General features: G+C 38.1%; 1 protein-coding gene across 5 annotated transcripts; it reads right to left on the bottom strand.

Annotated features, from left to right (window-relative positions):
• Positions 1–115: 115 nt before the first annotated feature.
• LOC138311316 (uncharacterized) lies at positions 116–17,102 on the bottom strand. 5 transcript variants are annotated; one of them, XR_011206567.1, is made up of 3 exons: positions 17,043–17,102; positions 2,986–3,078; positions 116–2,144 (listed from the first exon to the last, which is right to left on the bottom strand). XR_011206567.1 is itself a non-coding variant. In XM_069252745.1 (3 exons), exons 1-3 carry the CDS (start codon positions 10,004–10,006, stop codon positions 1,986–1,988), a joined length of 330 nt encoding a protein of 109 aa, XP_069108846.1. In that variant the 5' UTR covers positions 10,007–10,087; the 3' UTR covers positions 116–1,985. The 5 variants fall into 5 exon arrangements, 3 of the variants coding, with proteins under 3 accessions (XP_069108846.1, XP_069108845.1, XP_069108847.1); XR_011206568.1 differs by lacking the exon at positions 17,043–17,102 and adding an exon at positions 8,190–8,213; XM_069252745.1 differs by lacking the exon at positions 17,043–17,102 and adding an exon at positions 9,929–10,087.
• Positions 17,103–19,156: the final 2,054 nt, after the last annotated feature.

Below are 19,156 nucleotides of genomic sequence, written 5' to 3'. Positions count from 1 at the left end.
TTCTTTCTTTCCTCTTTCTCTCTTTCTTTCTTCCTCTTTCTATCTTTTCTTTTTCTTTCTTTTCTTTCTTTCTTTCTTTCTTTCTTTCTTTCTTTCTTTCTTTCTTCTTTCTTTCTCTTTCTTTCTCTTTTTCTTTCTTTCTTTCTATCTTTCTTTCTATCTTTTCATTTTCTTTCTTGTTTCTTTCTTCTTTCTTTCACTTTCTCTCTTTCTTACTTTCTTTCTTTCTTTCATCATGTATTTAAATACATGCTGCACTTTTATACTTCCTTTCACTCCTTTTTTACATACAATTTAATTCTACAACTTCCGTCTCTTCCTGTCGTCCTGGATTTAGATGGCATGTGGTGGAATTGGGAGGCTGAGCGAGGCGGGGCGGGACGGGTAATTATTTAAGGATATCACATTTCCTTAAATGGGGCGGAGCAGGGTGGGGCGGGGAATGCGGGGAATTATCTAAGGATATCACATTTCCTTAAATGGGGTGGGGCCGGGAATGCCGGTAATTATCTAAGGATATCAAATTTCCTTAAATGGGGCGGGGCAGGGTGGGGCGGGGAATGCCGGTAATTATCTAAGGATATCACATTTCCTTAACTGGGGTGGGGCAGGGCGGGGCGGGGCGGATAATTATTTAAGGATATCACATTTCCTTAAATGGGGCGGGGCAGGGTGGGGCGGGGAATGCCGGTAATTATCTAAGGATATCAAATTTCCTTAACTGGGGTGGGGCAGGGCGGGGCGGATAATTATTTAAGGAAATCACATTTCCTTAAATGGGGCGGGTCGGGCGGGGGGGGCGAGGCGGGGTGGGGTATATAATTATTTAAGGATATCACAATACCTTAAGTGGGGTGGGGGGGGGGGTGGGGCGAGGCAGGGGGTTGGAAGGGCAAATGAAACATTCATTGTATTTTAAATGACCACCATTTTAGTAGCAAACTTTGAACTTCTTCTCAAGTTCTATCAATACAATTAAGCTAAAATATGTCTGAAATAATCCTGACATGGTCCCAACCAAGTGTACTTAAAAACACATTTTGAATTTCAAGGATGGGCGCAAAAGTCACCATTTTGAAAAAACTTTTATTTATATCTTTCCCATGTTACTGGTGCCGAGATTGGCCGATGACCATTAATTAGGTTCCATTCAATTTTGGGGTAGTTGCCAGGTTCTGACCTCTGGTCAGCGATTTCTTTCCACCTTTGACCCTGGCATGTACATAAATGACCCTGGCTGTTAATAAGACATAAAACTAATCGAATCAATTCTTTACACTGTTTTTGAACACGTCAACTGTGAGTGTACACAAAGTAGTTGTTAGAATGTTGAAGATAAATATGTGCTGTGTTTGTGCTAGGGCAGGGTAATGTGAGTATTGTTAGGGAGAGGGACAAAAAAAAAAAAAAACCTATTGACTACTTTCTGTACACTTCAGTTGAGTCAAAATTTTAGCATTGAACACAAGTTGTACTGGGAACCATTGCATACACAATGTATGTACCTTAAATAACACCACAGTTGTATTACTGCATGTGTTCATTGTCCCTCAAAACCTTAAGTACCAATTTTTTGTCTTTTTTTCAGCAACGTACATGTATAAATTACAACCAATCAGAGGCCTCCGTATATCACATTGGCGGCCGATCTATCCGAAAATATGGTCATGCTGTTCGGCATCCCTTTAAAACCCATTTACCAATTTATACCAGAAAGTGGACCCTGGCAGCCATCTTGGAATTCCTATCTCATAAACCCTTTATGCACACTCCCACGAGTATGCATGTCAAGTTTCAAGTTTCTGGATAATCACTCCAAACCCTAACAGATAATGTTTACCTCAAACAACCTCATAGTTGTATCACTGCATGTGTCAAAGAGTGTACATTTTTGGGCGAGGGATTGGGGTTGGGACGATTATTGAGGGGTTACCACATCCTCAAGCAACATCAGTCCATGGACTTAACAAGGATATTACAGTACATCACATTACGTAATCCTTGTGCCAGGCTGGTGCCCTCCTCACACGGCCAGACCTACGGACGGACACAGGGGCTGGAGTGGGTGGTGTAGCTGGCTCATCGTCTGCAAGGCTAGGGCTATCCTCTCCTCTGCAGTCAAACGAAGCGGTGAAGTACACAACCTGCATTTCAGTAAACAAATAAAGGTGCATAATACACAATATTTGGTAGATATTCAAGTGAGAATCTGGCCTAAGCAATGATCAGATATGTTTATGTGCACATGGTTACTGATATCACTATTTGAATATGTAGACATGAAGGATAGGGAAGGCAAAACAAATTATTTTTATTTATTTGCATATCCCATTGTATAACAATACAGATATTTTGTGATCCCGAGTTTAGAATATCCCTATTCTTCATGTAGCCCTACAGTACACTGTATATGAAAAGGTATCATTTCTATTGTACCTCGATTGGTGATATTTTTATATATAAGAAAACCACGACTCAAAATAAATTCTCCAAACATGAAAATTTTGTGATGTTTTAAACATGAATCCAACTGATTGCCTACTTTACAGTAATATCAGATTGGTGTCAAATAAATCTAATTAAAATACAGATCCTTATAATCACTCCGTTACATAGCAATAGAGAAAATTCACTTCCCAGATTCTGGAAGCAGCAATTTGACTGGACAATTTGAATGGTTACCAGAACGTGACCCCTAATGGGATGTTGTCAGATCCTTATCGAATGGAGTGATACATGTAATAAGGATATGTATTTTTAATCGTATTGGTCTGAAATTGGAGTTCTAATTGCACAGAGAAAACTATATATGTTAATGTACGTATGTGTACCCAGCCTGACCACATGATACATGATGTATGCTTTAAGATGACACCATTATCTGTCTAGAAGTCTTACGAGCTAAAATATTACTGTTAACAGAGAACTTTTTTCACAGTAGAGAATATCGTATTCTACACTTAGCGTTAAAATGTAACATCTTACCACGGCCTCCGACAGAGACAGACGTTGGCTAACCGCAACAGCAAGCGACGTTGCTGCTCGGCTCACCAGGCTCAGGCCACGGAAGGACACAGCCTACAAGAACAAGAGCAACAGAAGTTCAGTAAACAAATAAACAACACACAATATTCTGCAATTATTTAAGTAAGAATCTGGTCGAACGAATTGATCAGGTATGTCATGTGGATAAGATTAATTGATATCAGTAAAATAAGACTAAGTGAATAGAGAAGTTGGGGATAATCTACCTTAGGGTCATATTTTAAATGTTTACATTAATTATCATGAATTATATTTTGTGATCCAGAGGGTAGAATATCACTATCATTCACATACTATACACAGTAGCTCGAAATACTCTGGCCCTGACACCAGACTTAGACATTATGACAGATAGATGTCTGGTTTAGGGCCAGAGCGCACTGCTATATCAAAACATGGAATAAGCCGACACTGTTTGGTATCGGGCCAGGTCATCTCCGATTCAGACTGACCACCGAGAAGCACCACTATAACCTTAGTCTATTCAACAAACGAATAATTTATATCTACCCAAATATAGTAATTCGTCAAGATTAAAGGCGATTTGCATACTTTAAGAAAAATGGCGACGACAACAAGAAACTTGACTGTGTTGACACAAAAGAATGTGCATGTGTTATAAAATGGATGGCTATGAGTAGATAAATTATTCATTTCAAAGACCAAGGTAAGTGGCGACTCTTCGTGGTAACATTTTGTAAGTAGTCTGAATCGGAGATGACCTGGCCCGTTACCAAACGGTGTCATAAAGTCTAAGTCTGGTGTCAGGGCTAGAGTATCTCAGGCTAATACACAGATGAAAGAGTCATATAATTCTTCCTTTCCATATATGAAATGGTAGTTTTCTCTTATACCTGGATCAACAGTACAGACACCGACTTGTTATTTTCATTTTTCTCCAAGATAACCATGTGTGTGTATATATGGTATGTAATACAGTATACATATATATAAAATGACAAAACTATATACTTTAGAGAGCCAAACGCTTGTGGTCTGACATTTATGACCGCTAAAGATGATCAATATGGCACAATCTCTGGCGAAGTGATAAAAAAATGGTACACTTTGCGTCACATACAAAGCTGATTGATGACATAGACTGATACCCTTGTTATACGATTATATGCATCAATATTTAAATATCTCTATTTAATTAAGGAAATCTCTATTTAAATAAAGATATCCCTATTTTAAACAAGAGGCCCAGAGGGCCTGTATCGCTCACCTGGTTTTTTTTATAGTAATTATCACAAAGACTCTGACAATTAGAAAAATTAGCAAAATTGACTCCCAAAGTTTAATTTTGAATCACATCCATACAATGATGCTATTGATACCATACAAATATGCTATCCAATACATAGGTTCAGAGACAAAGTAATTTATATGAAAATAGTAGCCTAATTGACCTTTTTGACCCCGCATCTATTGCCGTCTAAGGCCCCGGGGGTCAGTCCTATCATTTGCACAATTTGGAATACCCACCCTATAAGGATGCTACCATTGCATTATGGGTGCTATCCCATGCTTAGCTGCAGAGAAGAAGTCATTTATATGGAAATAGCCAAATTGACCCCTTTTGACCCCACCCTTCAGGCCCCCCGGGGGTCAGCCCCATCATTTGTACAATTTTAAATCCCCACCCTATAACGATGCTACCATTGCATTATGAGTGCTGTCTCATGCTTGGTTTCAGAGAAGAAGTCGTTTATATGGAAATAGCCAAATTGACCCCGCCCCTCAGGCCCCCGGGGGGTCAGCCCTATCATTTGTACAATTTTAAATCCCCACCCTATAACGATGCTACCATTGCATTATGAATGCTGTCTCATGCTTGGTTTCAGAGAAGAAGTCGTTTATATGGAAATAGCCAAATTGACCCCGCCCCTCAGGCCCCCGGGGGGTCAGCCCTATCATTTGTACAATGTTTAATCCCCACCCTATAACGATACTACCATTGCATTATGAGTGCTATCTCATGCTTGGTTTCAGAGAAGAAGTCGTTTATATGGAAATAGCCAAATTGACCCCTTTTGACCCCGCCCCTCAGGCCCCCGGGGGGTCAGCCCCATCATTTGTACAATTTTGAATTCCCACCCTATAAGGATGCTACCATTGCATTATGGGTGCTATCCCATGCTTGGTTTCAGAGAAGAAGTCGTTTATATGGAAATAGCCAAATTGACCCCTTTTGACCCCACCCCTCAGGCCCCCGGGAGGTCAGCCCCATCATTTGTACAATTTTGAATTCCCACCCTATAAGGATGCTACCATTGCATTATGGGTGCTATCCCATGCTTGGTTTCAGAGAAGAAGTCGTTTATATGGAAATAGCCAAATTGACCCCTTTTGACCCCGCCCCTCAGGCCCCCGGGGGGTCAGCCCCATCATTTGTACAATTTTGAATCCCCACCCTATAAGGATGCTACCATTGCATTATGGGTGCTATCCCATGCTTGGTTTCAGAGAAGAAGTCGTTTATATGGAAATAGCCAAATTGACCCCTTTTGGCCCCGCCCCTCAGCCCCCTGGGGGGTCAGCCCCATCATTTGTACAATTTTCAGTTAGTAGCCCATGAGGATGCTACCAGTCAAATTTTGTTGAAATCCGACCAGCAGTTATGGAGAAGAAGTTGATTGTTGACGGACGACGGACGACGGACGACGGACGACAGACGACGGACGCCGGACGCTGCGGTATCCCATAAGCTCACCTCGGTCCTTCGGACCAGGTGAGCTAATAAAGGGTTATCTCTTTCAAATCCTTGTCCAATTGAAAATAGAATTTAAATAAAAATCAAAATATAGATATCTTCAATTGAGTTAGAGAATATTTGAAATACAGGTATCTCAATTTGAATTTAAGACATCTGTATTTGAGTCATTCTCAGAAAAGTTCCAAATTGCTGTCTTCTCTATATTATTATATGGTCTTTTTAGAAATATTTTAATAGGAAAAGGTTTATGTATGAGGCTTAAAACTGACTTTACCAAGAAACTAACTTTTAATGCATTTTGTTTTGAAAATAACAATTATGTTGAAGTTTTTTTTTTAATTCAAAGTAGGTCAATCACAGGAAATGGGCTTATCACCAGAGAAATTACCCAAATTCATACTTAAACCTGACATTGCAAATTAAAAAGCATGCATTTGAAATTTAAGAAAAACAATGAATTCTTTTTTTTTTTCAAAAATTGCTTCTGAGACATTCCCCAGTTATGACAGTGTCGTATCCAAGGAATTGGCAGCCATTTTTCTTTTCGCTCTGCTTAGATACCTTCATTGACCAACCACCTATATAAAGCACGGAACTTGATACATGTGCGTCATTCCAAATAATTAGCTTGTCCCGGATACACATGCAACGATATGTTGTATTTAAAGGAACTACTAGTTAGTTCAAATTGAGATGTTACAGTTTGTACTATGATGAAGAGTAGAAATGAAAATCTTTAAAATTGAAGAAAACTTCTGTGGTGTTACTGTCCTTGGTGTTACCAAATAGTGATAAAATAGTAATACCACTGACAAATTTTGGTAATACCACAGAAATAAAACAGTCACACAGAAGAAATTTAACACACATTTTCATTTAATTGTTATAATATTTGATGTATATATCTTCATAGATAAAATACATTTCAAAATAACGAATCACAAATACAATCGGCAACAGTACCACCATATTTAGTCTTGGTAACAGTATGGACAAACATAGTAACACCACAGACAAGGACAAAGAAATACTGATTTTTTACTCCTTTTGTAACATTAGATATATTTCAAACTCTTTGAAATCATAGTCCATTTTTAATCTCTAATGAATGTCATTATGATAATCAAGATAATGCGAACCATTCAAAACTTTTTAATCGGTTAACACCATGGACAAATGTCTGTTGTGTTACCTTTCTCAGCGGTTTACAATCAATGTCCATAGTGTTACAAGGACAAAAATATTGCAAAATAATAAGTTCAAGATGATAACAAACACAAGAGGCCCAAGGGCCTTAACAGTCAATTGACTTCAAATTGGCAAAAGTCATGGTGCCATCTTCAATTTGGGATCAACCAGAGATTTAACAACACTTTGTCAAGATCATATCAGGATCAATTCAGGCAAGTTTCAGCCAAATTGCACTGGTTTAACTTGAAAAAGTTCAAAATCTGTTCTCAAGATGGCGGTTGTGGCTGTGCCAGCCATCTTGGGATTTGGATTGACCCGAAAAATAAGAACACTTGGTTGGGACTATGTCAGGATCACTTCATGCAAGTTTCAGCTAAATTGCACTGGTAGAACTTGAGAAGTTCAAAATGTGTTTTCAAGATGGTGACTGTGGTGGCCATCTTGGAATTTGTAAAAAAAAAAAATTCAAATTATTGAAAGACCAAAATAAAATCTTTGTCTCAAAAGAATTATGTTTTAGAATCATTTTATATAATAGGTACCTGTATGCTATAAAAGTACAAGTATGTTGACTGCTGAGATTTATTATTTGTCAACTGATTACGGAGTATGCATATTAAAGAAATATAATTTATCATGAGCTATTACTTTGACTAATTAGTTTAAAATGAATTGAACAGTTATTAATTACATTAATAGACTTTAAAACAGGACATTATGGTATTTAAGTATGGTAACACTATGGACATTTGACCTTGACATGTGATCTAAATATAATATATGTTTCTGTCATAATTGGGAGCTTATCAATAATTACCAATGTTGTTTTTTATATCTTCCATGATCTTTCTCTAAGTTTCTGAATTAAAATTATCCATTTATGAAGGCGAGTTTTTCAGTTTTCTTTATTATGGATTTGGAACATTTTTGATAATGACTCATTTTCACATGATCAATGCGAAGATTAATATTGAAACACAAAACAACAAGATCTAATGGTGACGGGTGCTGTCACAAAAAGTTCCTCAAATCTCCACAGAGCCTAATTTGACAAGTAAGAGTGACCTCCCCTGAATCACAGGGACCTGGCACGAAAATTTTTAACCAATAGTATACATATATATATTATAGTATCAAGGGTATGAACTCGGCGGTCGAGAAAAACGGACCTATTTTTCTAAAACCGTGATTATTTTAATAACTGGGTTCTTTACAACATTGACGGATATCTTACCTTAAAGAGAAATAATTTATCTTTCCATTGAGTGCTTGATGAACAAAATTGGCCAAGTATTGACGAAGCTATGGCTTGATGAATTGGGAAATTTACGAAAAATATGCTAGGTAGACATTTCCCTGTCCGGTCGAAATGTCGTCTCGGCTCTAATGGGTACCTCAAAAACCAAGCCAAAATCACAAAATCTACGCTTGTGGTGGTAAACAATACCCATAACCGTGTTCATCCACAATCTCCTTTGGAGGTGTCATGACCCGTACTTTGTAGAAACTCCATTTAAACATCGTGTAGCTCACTTACTTTAACCGTCACCGCCATGTTCATTTGTTCTTCGGAACGCTTCTCGAGTTTACCGACAAGCACAACATAACATAATTTGCATAATGTAGTCAATATATGTAAAGTCGAAAACAGCTTGTAAATCAAAAGGAAATCAACCATGTGTATTATTTTTACATAAAGGTACCGAAACGACAATTCTATGTGTCCCGAAACTAACCGTACAACGTACCGGAACGTGACCGAAACGACCGGATACCATTTTCACCGCACGTTGTTTTCGGGAAATGTGGCGTCTATAGAGGTACTAGCCAACAGTACTTATATTATGACAGGGAAATTACTTAAAGATGATTCGTCTGTTTTGACCTTCGATGAAGGTTAAGGTTAGTCCGCTAAACCTGCCTACAGTATATTATTAGGCCTTTTTTTTTAATTGCCTAATTTATATATATTAGGCAAATCTTTTTAAAAGGCCTATAATGATATACATGTAGGCAGGTTTAGCGGACTAGGTTAAAGTGATGAAAACTATTGATACTATGGTGACAAAAAGCCTAAAAATTCAGAAAATACACAAGTCCTCAATGTTTAGTACACATGCACTTATAAGTGTCATTATGCATATGCACTAAAGCATTAAAAGCAATTATTACAATAAGCCTTCATTGGAGACTTCCGAATCATTTGATAACTTGATGTAACCCTTCATCCAAACATGCTACCAATTCATCTCATTAGAGTAACCTGAAATTCTGGGATTTTGAACCCCAGAAAGATATTTTTATCAACTCCAAAATTTTTTTCAATCTTTGTCCGCGTGTTTATTTAAAGAGCAGATTTTTATTTTGTTGATGTTATGAGGGTATAATGATAATGGAGCACGTGTAAATTATGTAACCCCGGCGAAGCCGGGTTACGCAAAATTTACACGGGTTCCATTATCATTATACCCTCATAATTACAGTTTTTCACGCAAATAAATATTATTTATTCTCACGACAGTTGCATATATCTCAATAAAATACCCATATTTCTTCTCTCTCGTCATTGTCAACGAATTCGATTGAACAAATGATTGGAATCGAGTTATTCATATGTTCCCGCCAAAAGTGGGGTCATGATGATGACCCGACGTTGCTACGCTAGCGACTATTACCGTACTATCATTATGCGCTGATAATGATAATACTAGAAAGCATTGTTATTGTGTCCATATCAGTGCAAACTGAATATCAGAGAGCAACAAGACAACTTTGAACTTAGAATGGATCTAGATTTAGACCCCTACAATGGCCCCGTATCCCTAATGAACGTCTTAATATAGTTTCAGGACTCTCGTCTTTACTATAAAATATAACTATGTCATGTTATTGGAGGAAACTTTATCAGTTGTAAGAACTTGTGGCTAATCCCATGATTTTCTTGTTCAGACAATAAAAACTTAGGCTACATACCTTTCCGCGAACAAAAGCCTTGCTTACGCAGTGGAAAATCAATTCCATGGCGATGAAAAGGGCGGTGAAAGACTCCATATCTCGGATCGATGCAAAATGCGTGCGTATGGTCAAGAGTATCTCTGAGAAATGGGCAGAGATTTGAATTGAAACCAATGATATTCCTGTCTGTCACGTGACCAGCATAATAGTGTAAGGGCACATACCGACTACTGAACAGTGATCACCCCACCACTTCACGCTCGTATGAGTCTACTTACATTTATATCACAGGGATCTGAGAATTAGTTACAGATCTTATAATCATGGACCCACCAGAATGCCCCAAGACCATTTTAGACGTTTTAGAGGTAGTACCATGTAGAGTATAATTTTTATCGTTTTTTTTATCTAGACCTCTAAAACGTCTAAAAATGGTCTTAGGGCACTCTGGTGGGTCCATGATTATATAATCTGTAACTGATTCTCAGATTCCTGTGATTTATATTTACGTGTAGGACGTACATGTATCCAAATCTAACTAATTAAATTGTTTAAGGACACACATCCTCGATATTCCATGGGTTACAATCACAGTCATTTTAATATGTATTCGCGAAAATAAAAGCTAGTAACCCCTGAAGTATCGAGGATGGAGGGCACTAGGCTATATCTAAATACATTCAAACGGTCGATAACTATCACTCAAACAAACGATTATTTAGATTATCATTAAACATGGGGCTCGTGGAGTCCACATAAGTTACTTTCTGATTTCTATTCTTTTGCACTGTAAACTTTTGAGTGTTAAGTTACACCAAAAAAAGGTGGCACCACAGCTGCCTCCTTTTTTGGTGCAACGTTACACCAAATTTTTAGGTTACACCACTGGTGTAAAGTTACACCAGTGGTGTTAAGTTACACCAAAAAAGGAGGCAGCTGTGGTGCCACCTTTTTTGGTGTAACCTTAATCCTAAAAATTTGGTGTAACGTTACACCAAAAAAGGAGGCAGCTGTGGTGCCACCTTTTTTGGTGTAAACTTAATCCAGGATAGGTGTAACCTTCATCCAAAATAGGTGTAACCTTTTTCCTAAATTGGTGTAGCCTTCATCCAAAAAAGGTGTAACCTCATCCACGATCGGTGTAACCTCATCCCAAATTGGTGTAACCTTCATCCAAAATTGGTGTAACCTTCATCCAATATAGGTGTAACCTTCATCCTCAATTGGTGTAACCTTCATCCAGGATCGGTGTAACCTCATCCCGACTTGGTGTAACTTTCATCCAAAATTGGTTTAACCTTCATCCCAAATTGGTGTAACCTTCATCCAAAATAGGTGTAACCTTCATCCCAAATTGGTGTAACCTTCATCCCAAATTGGTGTAACCTTCATCCCAAATTGGTGTAACCTTCATCCAGGATCGGTGTAACCTTCATCCTAAATTGGTGTAACCGTCATCCAATATCGGTGTAACCTTCCTCCCAAATTGGTGTTACCTTCATCTAAGATTGGTGTAACGTTCATCCCAAATCGGTGCATACCTTCTTCCCACATTGGAGTAACCTTCATCCAAGATCGGTGTAACCGTCTTCCCAAATTGGTGGTTCCTGTACACTTGTGTTTATAGCACCATCTACACCCTGAAAAAAAATACAAAACAAACCACAAAGCATCTTGTTCTTCTGAAAATTTATCACTAATTTAATGAAACAAATTTAAGGGACTAACTTTATATAATTTATATGTTAAAATTAAAGAGTCTATAAATTCCCATTCAGTGTATACGTATATCTATTTATATCATTATGTCGATAAATCTATTTATATCATTATGTCGTTGCAAACTTTTAGCTATGAAATACATTGTATATTCCTGTTTGTCAAGTGTATATGGTTCCGAAATTCTTGTTATTTATTGATTGTGTAGATTTAAAAAAAAATGTAAATTCATTAGAGAGTCATAGTACAATCTACCTGCATTTGATTAATTTGTTCATTATGGAAACATTTACGTGTACAGTACATGTATACTTTTATACATTCTAATACATGTACAGATGAGAATGGGTTTGTATAGTATACAGTCAACGGTTTTCATGTTTGTACATTTCATCGCTGTATATGTATTAAAAATCAAAACCTAAATTACTGTCTTTGTCAGTGCCCATAATACAGTACGCAAGCGATTCTAAATACTATATTTTATTAGTAATTTTACATTTTTTAAAACTCCTCTATGCAACCATAAAAAACTTCAAAGTTGACAACATAAAAACTACTTATCTAAAGCTTATTTTGAAATAACGTACATGTTCTTCCGTTGCAATATGTGTGAATTGTGAACGATTACATCAAAATAACGTTTAATGACGCCGCCATTTCCTTCTTTGTCTATAGTAAAATGGCGTCATAAAAATTACATGTCTACACTTAGGATCGATTTATCGATAAATATGGCACGGGATATATTTTAGATAATATATATAGGGTGCAAAAATGTCCTTAGTCAGTACATAAAATCTTGTTACGATTGAATGTAAAATTACTTTAGGAATAACAATTAAAAATATGTAAAATTACTAATAATATACAGAAAAATATTTACTTGCGTACTTAATTAAATTATTATGGCCACTGACTGTACGTTGTACGTAACATGTACATTAATATTATATGCGGGGAGATAAATTGTACATGTAGATACCATTAAAAAAGGGTTCTAATTACTTACGCAACACATGTACAACCACCAGAGTTGATAAAGCCTTTAGTTCCCATAAGTATCCAGCAATGGCTCCCCGTTCTGTCGTCTCTCAGGTATACACTTGGTACACGTCATTGCTGATGCATTGTCATCTTTATAATGCCTGATCCGGTCTTGACCCCAACCACAATCACTACTGAGATCCACAAAAATATATCCAAACCCGATATCGGGTAGCTGCGACTTAATTGCAACTTGATATCGTAAAAACATCCGGCATCAACAACCATCGTCCTCCTATTTCGAAATGTTTCTTCGTAATCGTCGGTCTCGAGAGGCGATAAATTTAACTGGTCGGCAACTTCGGTTAATTCTAAAAGTGCCCCTTTAGTTTTGTTAGATATTGTTATTCCCCTCTCTGTCAAATAATCTTTGAGCTGGCCGCCATTTTGTACAGAGCATGCCCTAAATAAAGTCCCTTAGCTATATAGGCTTTTGATGTAATGTTTATCACTTCATGCGATGGTTTGGTGTAAAGTAACACCATTGTGATGTAAGGTAACTCTTCAAACGAAGATCTGGTGTAAAGTAACACCGCTGAGGTGTAAGGTTACCCTTTCAAGTTAGGATTTGGTGTAAAGTAACACCACTGTGGTCTAAGGTAACTCTTCAAACAATGATCTGGTGTAAAGTAACACCGCTGAGGTGTAAGGTTACCCTTTCAAGTTAGGATTTGGTGTAAAGTAACACCACTGTGGTCTAAGGTAACTCTTCAAACAATGATCTGGTGTAAAGTAACACCGCTGAGGTGTAAGGTCACCCTTTCAAGTTAGGATTTGGTGTAAAGTAACACCGCTGAGGTGTAAAGTCACCCTTTCAAGTTAGGATTTGGTGTAAAGTAACACCACTGTGGTCTAAGGTAACTCTTCAAACAATGATCTGGTGTAAAGTAACACCGCTGAGGTGTAAGGTTACCCTAACACCACTGTGGTCTAAGGTAACTCTTCAAACGAAGATCTGGTGTAAAGTAACACCGCTGTGGTGTAAGGTTACCCTTTCATATTGCGCTTTGGTGTAAAGTTACACCACTGTGGTGTAAGGTAACACTTCAAACGAAGTTCTGGTGTAAAGTAACACCGCTGTGGTGTAAGGTTACCCTTTCAAGTAAGAATTTGGTGTAAAGTAACACCACTGTGGTGTAAGGTAACACTTCAAACGAAGATCTGGTGTAAAGTAACACCGCTGTGGTGTAAGGTTACCCTTTCAAGTTATGATTTGGTGTTAAGTAGCACCACTGTGGTGTAAGGTTACCCTTTCATATTGCGCTTTGGTGTAAAGTTACACCACTGTGGTGTAAGGTAACACTTCAAACGAAGTTCTGGTGTAAAGTAACACCGCTGTGGTGTAAGGTTACCCTTTCAAGTAAGAATTTGGTGTAAAGTAACACCACTGTGGTGTAAGGTAACACTTCAAACGAAGATCTGGTGTAAAGTAACACCGCTGTGGTGTAAGGTTACCCTTTCAAATTAGACTTTGGTGTAAAGTAACACCACTGTGGTGTAAGGTAACACTTCAAAAGGAGATCTGGTGTAAAGTAACACCGATGTGGTGTAAGGTTACCCTTTTAGGTGAAAAGTTGGTGTAAAGTAACACCACTGGGGTGTAACGTTACACTTTCAAGTGAGAATTTGGTGTAAAGTAACACCACTGGGGTGTAACGTTACACTTTCAAGTGAGAATTTGGTGTAAAGTAACACCATTTTGGTGTAACGTTGCACACTTACACCAACTTTGGATTGAAGTTACACCAAATTTGGGTAAACAATACACTTTTCATTGTTTGGATTAACTTTACACCAGGAACGGTGTTACCGTTTTTTTTACACCGATATTGGTGTTAAGTTACACTTTAAAAACACCAAAAAATGGATTAAGTTAACACTAAAAGTTTACAGTGTGCTTATGTTTTAATGAATATGACTTGGGCTAGGTTTACTCAACGAATTATGCATACAACTGCATGCCATGGAAATAGCTATATATAGTGCTACACAGCGCTAAAGTTAGCATTTTACAATTGTACCACAGGCGTTAAATGTCTATAGAGCCAAACGCCTGTGATTGTACATACATGTGTATGCGACACTAAATAAAGTTTCATGAATCTTGTAATTTACAGTGATTTGATTCAATTCAATTTATTTTTCTCTTACGCGTGCCTTCAAACATCAAAGTTAATTCTATCTCTTTATAATGTACGCGTGCCTCCAAAAATCAAAGTTAATTCTATCTCTTTATAATGTACATGGTATAGAGAAACATAGAGTATTAGACAGGTTGGGGACACTCCCGTATATGCGGGATAGTCTTGTATATGAGGGATAACTTTGTTACAAAAATGCATGATTCTGTGAAATGAAAATGGATAAAGTCGTTTAAATAATTGTATTTGTATATAGACATATATCTAAGGAAGACGAATTGTTCAACCTTTTAAACAGAACTTCGATCAATTTTGTTGTGTAAAAATCATCTTTGAGGAATTCTTTGAAAGAAATGATCGATTACTGATTGCAACGGAAAGTTCCACTTGATCCAATAGGAAGGTTTATATCATTTCTGATCGAATCTTGTAATATGAGTTACCATGCCGCTAACTGATAGCAAAAGGTTGGTCAACATTTCAAGATATAAACACCGAGGAGACGGCTTTAGTAAATATTTAAGTTAAAAAATTCAGCAAACACAAAAACTCAAACATTTGTGTCTGCCAAGGATTTATAAGTGAGATACGTCGTTGGTGTCTACGTAAGGTTTAATGTGTAAGGAGCAATTTAATCCATACACCATTATGTAGCCACCATAGACTCTGGTACTCCCGTCCATCCACATATGTAGCTACCATAGACTCTGGTACTCCCGTCCATCCACAAATGTAGCCACCATAGTCTCTGGTACTCCCGTCCATCCACAAATGTAGCCACCATAGACTCTGGTACTCCCGTCCATCCACATATGTAGCCACCATAGACTCTGGTACTCCCGTCCATCCACATATGTAGCCACCATAGACTCTGGTACTCCCGTGTATCCACATATGTAGCCACCATAGACTCTGGTACTCCCGTCCATCCACATATGTAGCCACCATAGACTCTGGTACTCCCGTCCATCCACATATGTAGCCACCATAGACTCTGGTTCTCCCGCCATCCACATATGTAGCCACCATAGACTCTGGTACTCCCGTCCATCCACATATGTAGCCACCATAGACTCTGGTACTCCCGTCCATCCACATATGTAGCTACCATATACTCTGGTTCTCCCGTCCATCCACATATGTAGCCACCATAGACTCTGGTACTCCCGTGTATCCACATTTGGCACCATAGACCCTGGTACTCCCGTCCATCCACATATGTAGCCACCATAGACTCTGGCACTCCCGTCCATCCACATATGTAGCTACCATAGACTCTGGTACTCCCGTCCATCCACATATGTAGCTACCATAGACTCTGGTACTCCCGTCCATCCACATATATAGCCACCATAGACTCTGGTACTCCCGTCCATCCACATATGTAGCTACCATAGACTCTGGTACTCCCGTCCATCCACATATGTAGCTACCATATACTCTGGTACTCCCGTCCATCCACATATGTAGCCACCAAAGACTCTCTGGTACTCCCGTCCATCCACATATGTAGCCACCATGGACTCTGATACTCCCGCCATCCACATATGTAGCCACCATAGACTCTGGTACTCCCGTCCATCCACATATGTAGCTACCATATACTCTGGTACTCCCGTCCATCCACATTTGTAGCCACCAAAGACTGGTACTCCCGTCCATCCACATATATAGCCACCATAGACTCTGGTACTCCCGTCCATCCACATATGTAGCTACCATAGACTCTGGTACTCCCGTCCATCCACATATGTAGCTACCATATACTCTGGTACTCCCGTCCATCCACATATGTAGCCACCAAAGACTCTCTGGTACTCCCGTCCATCCACATATGTAGCCACCATGGACTCTGATACTCCCGCCATCCACATATGTAGCCACCATAGACTCTGGTACTCCCGTCCATCCACATATATAGCCACCAAGACTCTGGTACTCCCGCCCATCCACATATGTAGCCACCATAGACTCTGGTACTCCCGTGTATCCACATCATTTTCATGCTCATTTTAGAATTAATACTGATTATGTAGCCACCATTATCGTAACTCCTTGTCATACAGCATATCTGTATATATATCCATATAACCCAGAATGAAGTATGTGTAACATTGTGCATTTATGGATATCGAAACAGTGACCAATATGCCTAACGGTTTGACTCTACCAACAAATTAAATGTACATAAATATGTAAAGAATAATATCTCCAAAACCACATACCTGTGTGCATGAACATCTAATCCCAGCCACTACTTTTTTACCAAATGAAGCTACATGTAACAATCTATTATCGTATGTATACAGCGTAGCTCCTTTTGTTACTGAAGAAATTACACATTACAACGCACGACGAGCACGCGTTACTAAACTGTTTGGAGCGCGTGCGCGATTCCGTGCATACAGCTATATCATATAGTACATGACCGAGACCACAGGGGCTTGTTACATCGAAAGTAGAAGCGGGAGTTAATGTATTAAAGACTATTTAAAAATCTCATGAATATTTAAATGTTTCAAGAAGGTTGACACCTTAATGCAATAGTATGGACACGATACCATAATATTCTCAACATATATGTTATATGCCCGTGATATTAATGGTAAAAAGGGGAAAACAATGGTTTTAAAAAGTTTCTGTCTAACATTATAATGCATCTATGAAAAGGCAAAAACTAGAAGCGATTCATTATTTTCGTTTTCATCCATATTAAAACAAATCTTTGAATCTACAGCAGCTGTAGCTGCGATGACGTAGCTCTGAACGACGGACGGAAGATTTCTGACATATGGAACCGGAGTGGAGGCAGGGTATGATTAAATTCGTTCTACAGCAGCTGTACCACTAGGCTTAGAACATTAAACGTTATTCCACATCGCATGTTGTAGTATTTTGGGAACAATAAAGAAATAAGACTTTAAAGTTATATTTCATGCAATTTTCACGCTACCAAACTGTTGTAAAACATATATCACAAAGAATTTTGTGATAAATTTTAAAGTGCTTTGAACTTGCGTTAATAGTTGCTAAATTTTAACATCAATTATCAGTTAATACTATTGTGTGTAATTTGACATTCCTAATGTTATATTCTTGATCATATTTACGTTTGTGATATTTGAGATAAAACCCCATATGTGTGATAACTGTGTATATCCTCTGGCAATTTACTTTGATACCTTTTCTGAAAGATTTGAAGTTCCATTCTATTACGTAACCGGATTAATGTCACGGCCATCCTAATTGCCTAAAGGACACTGACCACGGTTGATTAATCTGCCAATGAGCGATATCTGTCAATCATAATCCTGTAATTTTATTGTATGTACATTAATTAAGGATGAAATATTTCATTTGTAAAGCAGTTAGGTCTCCGACTTTGTACGGAACACATCGGATACATTCTGGACATTCCAGAATAGCCCTCCGTCAAGTCAAACGTATCGTTATTATATTCTAAAGTTAAAATTCAACATTCTCTTACGTCATCTTTACTTCTTGACAAAACGTGCGGAAGTTTCCGTATGTTAATTGGTGGAGATAATCCTGGTGGTACCCACTTCTACGCTGGGTACGCTTTCCCGAAACCTCAATTGCCAAGCAAGTATTTCCTGCGAGTGACTCAAAGAAGGACCAACTCTATTCGGAATCACACGGACTGGATTTTAACCAAGACTGTGTTCGCCATACTTTGGAGTTAACCAGGGTAACGTTTTGACTGTAACCATTCAGCAGGCGCGGATTCAAGGGGGGGGCGGACCCGGCGTACGCCCCCCCTAAAATAGGAGAGAGAGAAAAAGAAAAAGGAAAAAGAAGGGAAAAAGAAAGAGGGGATGGAAGGAAAAGAAGGAAGAAAGAAAAAAAAGAGGGAGAAAGGGAAAAAATTAAGGAATTAGATAAAGAGTGAGAATTAGACAGAAAGCTCCATTTCCTACCATTACCGTTTGATGTTATCATTTTAAAAATCTAAATGTATTCGACTTTGTGGTACATACATGCATGAACATACTTGTATCCAGGCACAATGGAATAATTATATATATTTTTTCGTGTAAGTTTAGGTTTTATCTCCATCGCTTAAAAGGTACAATGTAAATCCCTTCAAGTATTTACTTTTTCCAAAAAAAAAAACCCCGATAAAATCCCAATATATTAGATAATTTATTGTCATTAATATTCAATATTGACAGGTTATATCTCGATATCCTTAGCAATAAAAGAAAAGGGGGAGGGGTGGGTGGAAGGAATTGTAGCTGGCCATGAGTCTTCGCTGGTTGACTATATGTCATGCCCTTCGTTTTCCAGGTTGTAAATGATATATTACACATTTTTGAAT

The sequence above is a fragment of the Argopecten irradians genome, unplaced genomic scaffold, assembly GCF_041381155.1.
Source record: "Argopecten irradians isolate NY unplaced genomic scaffold, Ai_NY scaffold_0017, whole genome shotgun sequence".
NCBI classification, from domain to species: Eukaryota; Metazoa; Mollusca; class Bivalvia; order Pectinida; family Pectinidae; genus Argopecten; species Argopecten irradians.
The sequence above is the reverse complement of the archived record's forward strand: the minus strand, read 5'-3'. Positions and strand labels throughout refer to the sequence as shown.

What these genes read in the sequence shown, in the direction of transcription:
- LOC138311316 (XM_069252745.1), bottom strand. Translation starts at nt 10,006, where the DNA reads ATGGAGTCTTTCACCGCCCTTTTCATCGCCATGGAATTGATTTTCCAC. An exon ending in AGGCTTTTGTTCGCGGAAAG is followed by an intron (nt 3,079 to 9,928) that starts GTATGTAGCCTA and finishes TTGTTCTTGTAG; the next exon opens with GCTGTGTCCTTCCGTGGCCT. An exon ending in TGTCTCTGTCGGAGGCCGTG is followed by an intron (nt 2,145 to 2,985) that starts GTAAGATGTTAC and finishes ACTGAAATGCAG; the next exon opens with GTTGTGTACTTCACCGCTTC.